General features: G+C 39.4%; 1 protein-coding gene across 2 annotated transcripts in view; it reads left to right on the plus strand.

Moving 5' to 3' along the window:
• Positions 1 to 11,880, plus strand: part of LOC131946442 (uncharacterized) — a 68,083-nt gene that overhangs the window by 18,639 nt on the left and 37,564 nt on the right. Inside the window, exons 1-2 of one of the 2 annotated variants that reach the window (XM_059307210.1) lie at positions 64 to 218; positions 3,446 to 3,629. In XM_059307210.1, coding sequence (XP_059163193.1) covers positions 3,566 to 3,629 — 64 coding nt within the window. In that variant the 5' untranslated portion in view covers positions 64 to 218; positions 3,446 to 3,565. Of the gene's footprint in view, positions 1 to 63; positions 219 to 3,445; positions 3,630 to 11,880 lie in introns of those variants that run through there. The other variant, XM_059307211.1, reaches the window with a different exon arrangement.

An 11,880-nucleotide genomic window follows, 5' to 3' on the forward strand; every position in this document is an offset into this window, starting at 1 on the left:
TACCTGCAGACACCTATAAAAGGTGGGTACGCCAGCTCTCTGGGTATCAGTTCTGCTCAGGCGGCAGGTGACATAACCTCAGACAGACAAGACAACTAGCGGCCAGAGACCAAGACATAACTGTCACATGCATATGTCTCTGGCTTAAAAGACATCGTAGCCAGACTTTGAGGATCTGATTTGTGTTAAGAAAATCATTGGATTCGATTAGTCTTAAGGTAAATTAATTGTCTTCGTTAAAAACGGTGTGTGGGCAATACTACAGCTTGGATATATATATATATATATATATATATATATATATATATATATATATATATATATGTATATATATATATATATATATATATATATATATATATATATATATATATATATATATATATATATATATATATATATATATATATATATATATATATATATATATATATATATATATATATACATATACATATACATAAATATACATAAATGCGTGTGTGGGACCTGTATACAAAAGGGCTATATGTATCACTTATTGCGGATTAGCTTACATTTTGAGTTGTTTGTCTTGTCAGACGAGTCATGAATGTTCTCTGTGAATGATCTCACAAGCCGTGTTTGATATCTGAGCTGACATGAACTCTCCCCTTTGACCCCCCCCCTGTTTCTCTCTGTTGATGATACAATGTGTGTGTGTGTGTGTGTGTGTGGCTATTGCCGTCTACTATTTTTAATGACATCGTGCATGTCCGCCATGTAGAGCAGGCAGTTACATTCATGTCATTGTTACAGGTGGATATACGTAACACACACACTCCAACATACCCACATACCCACACACCAACATACTAACACACCCACACACCAACATACTAACACACCCACACACCAACATACCCACTCACCAACACACCCACACACCCATACACCACCACAACCACACACCCACACTCTCACAGCCACACACCAATACACCAACATACCCACACACAAAAATACCCACACACCAACATACTCACACACCAACATACCCACAAACCCACACACCAACAAACGATCCCGCCACAGGACTACGTAACACTAGCATTCAGTCGCATGAAACTTGAGTAGAAAACCTGGATAAGATTACAAGTTTGTATTTATAGTTGCGGCAGACAGGTGTAAGCGTGTAGTAAGCTTAAAAGTGTACATTCGGTTACTCTCAAATGCCTACAAATCGATCCTAATATCTGTCCTACCATTAGACATTGCATCGAGTGCCCCTCTGCCCCCAATGACATGATTTCTATCTAAACGTTTGTAGACATTGGTACTGCTACTATCCTTTCGGTTATTGCCCTTGTGGCCACCCCCACCCCCCACCCACCATATGACCATGGTATACGCCTCCCCATTGAGGCGCCACCTCCCCCCCCCTGACCCCTGTGACAACACTAGTCTACACCTCCCTTGTGGCACTATGTGCCTCCCTTGTGAGGACCCCCCCCCCACCCCCCAAGCAAGGCGCGCCTCCCCTGGGGCACGAATCTACACCACCCCAGTGAGGCGCATCTGCCAGTTAGGACACCTTTTCGTTTACCTTTATATGTCCACTCCTGTTTGAGAAAAAGCTAAGTACTGCCGTACTTCCGGTTTCATGTAAAAAAATGCTGACGTCACACAGATACAAATAAAACCGATTACATCTCGACAAGTACCTACAGATTGCAATCTCGGACTATTTTTAGAATAAATTACTAAACGAAGGGGGTCACGAAATCCCGTTAAAACTTGAACCTAGTACCATTGTACTAGTTAAACCAAGGTTTAACTGTGCTGACGTCATCCCGCCTGTAATACGGAAGTGAATGATCTCCGTAAAAAAATATAGCCTGCGGACGTGAAGATGGGGATTCTACGGGGGACCGCAGGATTGGTTTGTAGATCCTATCACTCGGCCACTCGGCCACAGGAAATCTAAATGTAGCTCGTATACTGACGTCAAGGAAAGTGGGGGGGGGGGGGGGGGCATGTGAACTTCTCTTCGGTTAATTAAAATAAAAAACTATCTGATAAAATCAAAGTGAAAATTATATTTTATGACGACCAAATTCCCCCCCCCCCCTCTGGACGGTACACCAGGACCCAGGATTTAAAGTCTGGGTCGGAGAGTTTGGTTTTCTTTCGTCGACTTACTTGCTAGTTGACAAGGCCCGCCATCTCTGGCAACAATCGAGGTAATCGCCCCTGGCGTCAAAGAGTCTCGTCCCCTGCAGGAATCTTATCTGTTGGCTGCAACTATTTGCCTGTCTCTTGGCGTGTGGTGCTGCTAAGTAATTGGTGTGTAAGTTGTTTGTGTAATTACATTCTTGGTGTGTAAGTTGTTTGTGTAATTACATTCTTGGTGTGTAAGTTGTTTGTGTAATTACATTCTTGGTGTGTAAGTTGTTTGTGTAATTACATTCTTGGTGTGTAAGTTGTTTCTGTCTGTAAGTTGTTTCTGTAATTACATTCTTGGTGTGTAAGGTGTTTGTGTAATTACATTCTTGGTGTGTAAGTTGTTTGTGTAATTACATTCTTAGTGTGTAAATTGTTTCTGTAATTACGTTCTTGGTCTGTAAGTTGTTTCTGTAATTACATTCTTGGTCTGTAGGTTGTTTCTGTAATTACATTCTTGGTCTGTAAGTTGTTTCTGTAATTACATTCTTGATCTGTAAGTTGTTTGTGTAATTACATTCTTGGTGTGTAAGTTGTTTGTGTAATTACATCCTTCACACCTTGTAGACGAACCAAATTAGTTTTAATTACTTAATCGTCTTCAATCAACCTTACACTAAATCTAGTCGATTCGTCCTAACATTTCACTTCATTAAAATCAGATACTAATTAGAAAACGTTTTCCAAGCGCCGACGTCATGTCTTTAAACAATAAGTGGTTCTAATCGATGATAGTTGGGACTTGTATGATTTAAAGTGCATGACTTATTGAAGTCATCTGGATAAGACTTGATAAAGTCACCTGGACGTAACTTGAATAAGTCACCTTTCATGACTTGATAAAGTCACCTGTACATGACTTGATGAAGTCACTTGTACATCACTTGATGAAGTCACCTTAATTATGACTGAAATTTACGATTACCCTGACGACCCCCCCCCCCCACCCCACCCCCTCACCCCAGCAACCAGTCCTTGACCTTAGGTCACGCAAGGCCACCACATTTTATATTAACCTGATGATGAGGGTTAGGGTTTGAGTCACGTGATCTAAAGCGACCAACTGACCAGTAGAACTCAGAAATTCTAACCTTCGGTCTAAAGTGACCAACTGACCATCAGAATTCAGAAATTCTAACCTTCGGTCTAAAGTGACCAACTGACCAGTAGAACTCAGAAATTTTAACCTTTGATCTAAAGGTCACGTACACAATCTCGCTCTATCAGCCGTTTCACATGCGTTCCATTCTTCACCACATTGCAGGCGAGTCCTTGAGATCGTCGCTTGAAGGTGAAGGCCAGCCGGAAGTTGAGCGAGGAAGCCGAGAGTGAGCAGAACTCGTGCGAGTGGCAGAGAGTCGGGTCGGCATTTGGAGAAAACAAGATGGCGGCGACTGGAGGAATGGTTCTCTTCGTTTCTCTACTGCTGCAGGGAGCTCTGGCTGCGGGTAAGTTGCTGATATATATATATATATATATATATATATATATATATATATATATATATATATATATATATATATATATATATATATATATATATATATATATATATATATGTTTTGCCGGGATAAATATATCGTGCCGGGATATATATGTCTTGCCGGGATAAATATATCGTTCCGGGATATATATGTCTTGCCGGGATAAATATATCGTTCCGGGATATATATGTTTCATAGGTTCAGAGAGACCAGATTCTGAGATAAATTAAAATATATTTATAACAACTTAAGATATTTTAAAATATTTGATTCTAGTTTCTTAAAACCTCAGTGAAAAAAAAAATTAAACGATAAAGTGACCAGTCATTTATGAATCCGTCTAGGACCTTAAAATGATAACAAATAAAAAATTTCTAGGAATAAAAGATAAAGTAGAAGAAATGTTTTTTTTTAAATCAATAATAAAGAAGGGTGATGGATATTTGAACTAAAAGAAATGTTTCAAAATTTTATAAAAACAAGCCGTTGGTAAACATAGAGAGACAACTTTCAAATGGTGATGCTTACATGTAATGTGTGCTTACATGTAATTTTAAGTACTGTGGTGCTTACATGTAATGTTAAGTAGAGTGATGCTTACATGTAATGTTAAGTAGAGTGGTGCTTACATGTAATGTTAAGTAGAGTGATGCTTACATGTAATGTTAAGTACAGTGATGCTTACATGTAATGTTAGGTACTGCGGTGCTTACATGCAGTATTAAGTACACAAAACACATAAGCGCAGCGCCGACATTCATAAACTCTTCCGCCCGGTGGTAGTCCCCCCTGTTCATATTTACAGAACCCCTCCCCCCCTCACCCCCCTTCCCGTTCCACCCAACCTGTGACCAGAATAACTTATTGACCTTGTCCCAGCCCCACAGTTCACACCAGGTCGGCATGACATTAATGACCCTTCCCCCCCTCCCCAAAACAATTTATTGAACTAAAAATAATTTGATTTCCTAAAGTCAAATAAAAACATGTATCCTATTTCCAACACAAACAAATAATTATTTCACGCTGCGAACGGTAAGCGCAAATACATGGGCGCAGACAAAATTTGAACAGGCTGATTTCACGGTCGTGTTCAAATTATTAAGTTATGGTACTTCAAAGTACCAGGTGTATAGAGGAAGTAGAGTGTGCTATGTTGGCGGCTCCGCTATGTGCAGACTTGCAATGGACTGTAACGTGAGCCCCCCCCCCTGACGTGAGGGAGGGGGGGCGTAAACCTGAGGGAGGGGAGGGACTGGTTTCTGATATATGTTTGGTATTCCTTGGTCGCTGATGTATGTTTGGTATTCCTTGGTTGCTGATGTTTGTTTGGTATTCTTTGGTTGCTGATGTTTGTTTAGTATTCTTTGGTTGCTGATGTTTGTTTAGTATTCTTTGGTCGCTGATGTTTGTTTGGTATTCTTTGGTTGTTGATGTTTGTTTAGTATTCTTTGGTTGCTGATGTATGTTTGGTATTTATTGGTTGCTGATGTTTGTTTGGTATTCTTTGGTTGTTGATGTTTGTTTGGTATTCTTTGGTTGCTGATGTATGTTTGGTATTCTTTGGTTGCTGATGTTTGTTTAGTATTCCTTGGTTGCTGATGTATGTTTAGTATTCTTTGGTTGTTGATGTGTGTTTGGTGTTCCTTGGTTGCTGATGTTTGTTTGGTATTCTTTGGTTGCTGGTGTATGTTTGGTATTCATTGGTTGCTGATGTTTGTTTAGTATTCCTTGGTTGCTGATGTATGGTTAGTATTCTTTGGTTGTTGATGTGTGTTTGGTGTTCCTTGGTTGCTGATGTTTGTTTGGTATTCTTTGGTTGCTGGTGTATGTTTGGTATTCATTGGTTGCTGATGTTTGTTTAGTATTCCTTGGTTGCTGATGTATGTTTAGTATTCTTTGGTTGTTGATGTGTGTTTGGTGTTCCTTGGTTGCTGATGTTTGTTTGGTATTCTTTGGTTGCTGGTGTATGTTTGGTATTCTTTGGTTGCTGATGTATGTTTGGTATTCTTTGGTTGCTGATGTATGTTTGGTATTCTTTGGTTGCTGATGTATGTTTGGTATTCCTTGGTTGCTGATGTATGTTTGGTATTCCTTGGTTGTTGATGTGTGTTTGGTATTCCTTGGTTGCTGATGTATGTTTGGTATTCCTTGGTTGCTGATGTATGTTTGGTATTCCTTGGTTGTTGATGTGTGTTTGGTATTCCTTGGTTGTTGATGTGTGTTTGGTATTCTTTGGTTGCTGATGTATGTTTGGTATTCTTTGGTTGCTGATGTATGTTTGGTATTCTTTGGTTGCTGATGTATGTTTGGTATTCTTTGGTTGCTGATGTATGTTTGGTATTCTTTGGTTTCTGATGTATGTTTGGTATTCTTTGGTTGCTGATGTATGTTTAGTATTCCTTGGTTGCTGATGTATGTTTGGTATTCCTTGGTTGCTGATGTATGTTTAGTATTCCTTGGTTGCTGATGTATGTTTGGTATTCCTTGGTTGCTGATGTATGTTTGGTATTCTTTGGTTGCTGATGTATGTTTGGTATTCTTTGGTTTCTGATGTATGTTTGGTATTCTTTGGTTGCTGATGTATGTTTGGTATTCTTTGGTTGCTGATGTATGTTTAGTATTCCTTGGTTGCTGATGTATGTTTGGTATTCCTTGGTTGCTGATGTATGTTTGGTATTCATTGGTTGCTGATGTTTGTTTGGTATTCTTTGGTTGCTGGTGTATGTTTGGTATTCATTGGTTGCTGATGTTTGTTTAGTATTCCTTGGTTGCTGATGTATGTTTAGTATTCTTTGGTTGTTGATGTGTGTTTGGTGTTCCTTGGTTGCTGATGTTTGTTTGGTATTCTTTGGTTGCTGGTGTATGTTTGGTATTCTTTGGTTGCTAATGTATGTTTGGTATTCTTTGGTTGCTGATGTATGTTTGGTATTCTTTGGTTGCTGATGTATGTTTGGTATTCCTTGGTTGCTGATGTATGTTTGGTATTCCTTGGTTGTTGATGTGTGTTTGGTATTCCTTGGTTGCTGATGTATGTTTGGTATTCCTTGGTTGCTGATGTATGTTTGGTATTCCTTGGTTGTTGATGTGTGTTTGGTATTCCTTGGTTGTTGATGTGTGTTTGGTATTCTTTGGTTGCTGATGTATGTTTGGTATTCTTTGGTTGCTGATGTATGTTTGGTATTCTTTGGTTGCTGATGTATGTTTAGTATTCTTTGGTTGTTGATGTGTGTTTGGTGTTCCTTGGTTGCTGATGTTTGTTTGGTATTCTTTGGTTGCTGGTGTATGTTTGGTATTCATTGGTTGCTGATGTTTGTTTAGTATTCCTTGGTTGCTGATGTATGGTTAGTATTCTTTGGTTGTTGATGTGTGTTTGGTGTTCCTTGGTTGCTGATGTTTGTTTGGTATTCTTTGGTTGCTGGTGTATGTTTGGTATTCATTGGTTGCTGATGTTTGTTTAGTATTCCTTGGTTGCTGATGTATGTTTAGTATTCTTTGGTTGTTGATGTGTGTTTGGTGTTCCTTGGTTGCTGATGTTTGTTTGGTATTCTTTGGTTGCTGGTGTATGTTTGGTATTCTTTGGTTGCTGATGTATGTTTGGTATTCTTTGGTTGCTGATGTATGTTTGGTATTCTTTGGTTGCTGATGTATGTTTGGTATTCCTTGGTTGCTGATGTATGTTTGGTATTCCTTGGTTGTTGATGTGTGTTTGGTATTCCTTGGTTGCTGATGTATGTTTGGTATTCCTTGGTTGCTGATGTATGTTTGGTATTCCTTGGTTGTTGATGTGTGTTTGGTATTCCTTGGTTGTTGATGTGTGTTTGGTATTCTTTGGTTGCTGATGTATGTTTGGTATTCTTTGGTTGCTGATGTATGTTTGGTATTCTTTGGTTGCTGATGTATGTTTGGTATTCTTTGGTTGCTGATGTATGTTTGGTATTCTTTGGTTTCTGATGTATGTTTGGTATTCTTTGGTTGCTGATGTATGTTTAGTATTCCTTGGTTGCTGATGTATGTTTGGTATTCCTTGGTTGCTGATGTATGTTTAGTATTCCTTGGTTGCTGATGTATGTTTGGTATTCCTTGGTTGCTGATGTATGTTTGGTATTCTTTGGTTGCTGATGTATGTTTGGTATTCTTTGGTTTCTGATGTATGTTTGGTATTCTTTGGTTGCTGATGTATGTTTGGTATTCTTTGGTTGCTGATGTATGTTTAGTATTCCTTGGTTGCTGATGTATGTTTGGTATTCTTTGGTTGCTGATGTATGTTTGGTATTCATTGGTTGCTGATGTATGTTTGGTATTCATTGGTTGCTGACGTATGTTTAGTATTCCTTGGTTGCTGATGTATGTTTGGTATTCTTTGGTTGCTGATGTATGTTTGGTATTCATTGGTTGCTGATGTATGTTTGGTATTCATTGGTTGCTGATGTATGTTTGGTATTCATTGGTTGCTGATGTTTGTTTGGTATTCTTTGGTTGCTGGTGTATGTTTGGTATTCATTGGTTGCTGATGTTTGTTTAGTATTCCTTGGTTGCTGATGTATGTTTAGTATTCTTTGGTTGTTGATGTGTGTTTGGTGTTCCTTGGTTGCTGATGTTTGTTTGGTATTCTTTGGTTGCTGGTGTATGTTTGGTATTCTTTGGTTGCTGATGTATGTTTGGTATTCTTTGGTTGCTGATGTATGTTTGGTATTCTTTGGTTGCTGATGTATGTTTGGTATTCCTTGGTTGCTGATGTATGTTTGGTATTCCTTGGTTGTTGATGTGTGTTTGGTATTCCTTGGTTGCTGATGTATGTTTGGTATTCCTTGGTTGCTGATGTATGTTTGGTATTCCTTGGTTGTTGATGTGTGTTTGGTATTCCTTGGTTGTTGATGTGTGTTTGGTATTCTTTGGTTGCTGATGTATGTTTGGTATTCTTTGGTTGCTGATGTATGTTTGGTATTCTTTGGTTGCTGATGTATGTTTAGTATTCTTTGGTTGCTGATGTATGTTTGGTATTCTTTGGTTTCTGATGTATGTTTGGTATTCTTTGGTTGCTGATGTATGTTTAGTATTCCTTGGTTGCTGATGTATGTTTGGTATTCCTTGGTTGCTGATGTATGTTTAGTATTCCTTGGTTGCTGATGTATGTTTGGTATTCCTTGGTTGCTGATGTATGTTTGGTATTCTTTGGTTGCTGATGTATGTTTGGTATTCTTTGGTTTCTGATGTATGTTTGGTATTCTTTGGTTGCTGATGTATGTTTGGTATTCTTTGGTTGCTGATGTATGTTTAGTATTCCTTGGTTGCTGATGTATGTTTGGTATTCCTTGGTTGCTGATGTATGTTTGGTATTCATTGGTTGCTGATGTATGTTTGGTATTCATTGGTTGCTGACGTATGTTTGGTATTCCTTGGTTGCTGATGTATGTTTGGTATTCTTTGGTTGCTGATGTATGTTTGGTATTCTTTGGTTGCTGATGTATGTTTGGTATTCATTGGTTGCTGATGTATGTTTGGTATTCATTGGTTGCTGATGTATGTTTGGTATTCCTTGGTTGCTGATGTATGTTTGGTATTCATTGGTTGCTGATGTATGTTTGGTATTCCTTGGTTGCTGGTTTATGTTTGGTATTCCTTGGTTGCTGGTGTATGTTTGGTATTCTTTGGTTGCTGATGTATGTTTGGTATTCCTTGGTTGCTGATGTAGTTGTATGCCGACTCATACAACCAGACGGACATGTGTTTGTCATTAGGTTTTAACGATTCCGGGTTTAGAAATAGAATCTTTTTATTTGTCAAACAAGAAAGTTAAAAAAAAACCTGCGCCCAACTTTAGGTTAAAATTGCACATCATCATTAAACGCCGCGTCATTTCGGGGGTGGGGTGGGGGGGGGGGTGAAATCTCTCAAACAAGGTGAGTACCGTATCACGTGTGACCCACTAAGACAAACTGTGTCGTAGTTCGCATACCTTTTCGCCCCGCCCTGCCCTAGGTTTCTCTCGACTGTCTCCATCAGAGGAAGCCCCCCCCCCCCTGTACAGGTGTACTGGGGTACATGTGCACCTACAAGCGATGAAATGATTGGAGGTCTCCATGTGTGGGATCTCCATGCCACATTCAGGACTATGTGCTGGTGGGTTTTACCTGGAGAATGGCCTACTTTAACTGTAAAGTGTTATTGATTTCATGGCTATTTGTGTAAGTTGAGGGGGGGGGGGGGGGCAAAGAAAGAGCGGAAGCTATGCAAATAAAAGATTTCTTTTGAATCAAATACTTTAAATACAGATCTTACAGGCTTAATTTCCGCGTAAGCGTAATTGCTTTGCAGCTAAGAACAAAATTACCCAGTGCCAATAACGTTCATCCTATTTTTTTTACCACGTTTGAATCGTTTCAAAGCCGAATCGTGGTTTTTTTGAAGCACCAGCCCCAAAAAGACAAATTAGAGAAAAAAAAGTTTCACGCTTTAATTTCGTCGTCCCAAAATTTGAACTCGGTCACAGTATGTTCTTAACGCCCTCTACTTCATTTTGAAATTTTTTTTAAATATGGCCGGCAATAAATGACGTCATCACATTTAAGTTGATATCTGACCCCTGTCCCTCTGTATACGTCACAAAAACAAACCCACATTAACCCGCTAGTCTCCAAAATAATTATCTTATACCGGCAATGAAGTGTTACTTAATTACAATCACTAATTAAGCTGGAGGGATCAACATCTTAAACTGTCTAGAAAGAAAACCAGTTAACTTAAAATAGACTCAAAAGGTCACAAATTCCTCGTAAAAGTATTACACAATTTTAATGACCGGGTAATTTGCATTCGCGTGACGTCACACATCACGTTCCACTTTGTAAGGAAAATGCCGGCTCTTGTACGGAAAATGCAGGTTTTTTGTACCTTGTGTAAAGATTGAGACGTTTTGACATTCCGCAATCGAGCAAGTTTAGACGCACTGAGTCAACAAACAGACTGTTCTGTTTAGTCATGTGTCGTAGTGTTTAGTTTAATTATGTAGCTGTTTATGTTCTACCACATAATGTATTGTCTTCAGGGGCGTAGCGAGGGGGGGGGCGGGGGGTGCGGACCGCACCGGGTGACACCATTTAGGGGGGTGACACCAAGGCAAAAAATAGCAAAATATAGAGAGAAAAACTCGAGGGGGGGGTGCAAATCGAAAACTCGAGGGGGGGGGGTGCAAATCGAAAATTTGAAAGTTTGTCCCTGGGAAGGGTCTCTATGCCTCTGGGGGTGACACCATTAAGTGCCGCACCGGGTGACACCCGACCTCGCTACGCCACTGATTGTCTTACCCCCCTCTTACGTGTGTTCACAACGAGGTTCGACCCATACATCTGCATAAACCAACACTTGAACCGTTTGTTTAAACTTAAGAATGGATACAAAAACCCGCAATAAAATTTGATTATTCATTGTTTTAACTTGGTGAACTATGGCCGACATGCATACATTTGAATGTTTAATTCTCCTTCAGTGAGGGGGGGGGGGGACATTTTTTTTGTAATTTTTGTTTGCACTGAGGTGTAGGCATGTGTTTTGTTTGCGTGACGCCAATGCCGCAGATTTTATTTTTAAACTTTAAAAGTACCATGGGAATGATTTTTAAAAATAGATGTGACTATTTGTGTCAGTAGTGACCTAGCCAATCAGAGTACACGAGTGTATGACGTGTGCCGTTACGGCAGAGAGACATTGAAGACAGTTTCTATTGGACGAAGATATATTTTCCATCAAGTCTTTTGGACGTTTCATTGTTATTTTGGTTCTTAGAGTAACCAGACTTTGATGGTGTTTTTGGCGGTTTCTTGAGGATTGCGGGTGTTAGGAAAATTTAATTTTTTAAATGATTTTCTAGTGTCTCGTCAAATGTTGACATTATCATCAGAAGCCCTATTTGTCTTGGTGGAATGGTGGATCGGTGGATAGGTGGATTGGTGGATTGGTTGATTGGTGGATTGGTGGATTGGTGGATTGATGGATTGGTGGATTGGTGAATTGGTGGATTGATGGAATGGTGGATTGGTTGATTGATGGATTGGTGTATTGGTGTATTGGTGTATTGGTGGATTGGTGGATTGGTGGATTGGTGGATTGGTGGATTGGTGGATTGGTGGATTGGTGGATTGGTGGATTGGTGGATTGATGGTTCGGTGGATTGGTGGATTGTTACTCAGGGTTAGTGGAGCTAGTTGAAGACTCT

This window comes from Physella acuta, unplaced genomic scaffold (genome assembly GCF_028476545.2).
Source record: "Physella acuta isolate Inbredline_101_S28 unplaced genomic scaffold, ASM2847654v3 ptg000561l, whole genome shotgun sequence".
Classification (NCBI taxonomy): Eukaryota; Metazoa; Mollusca; class Gastropoda; family Physidae; genus Physella; species Physella acuta.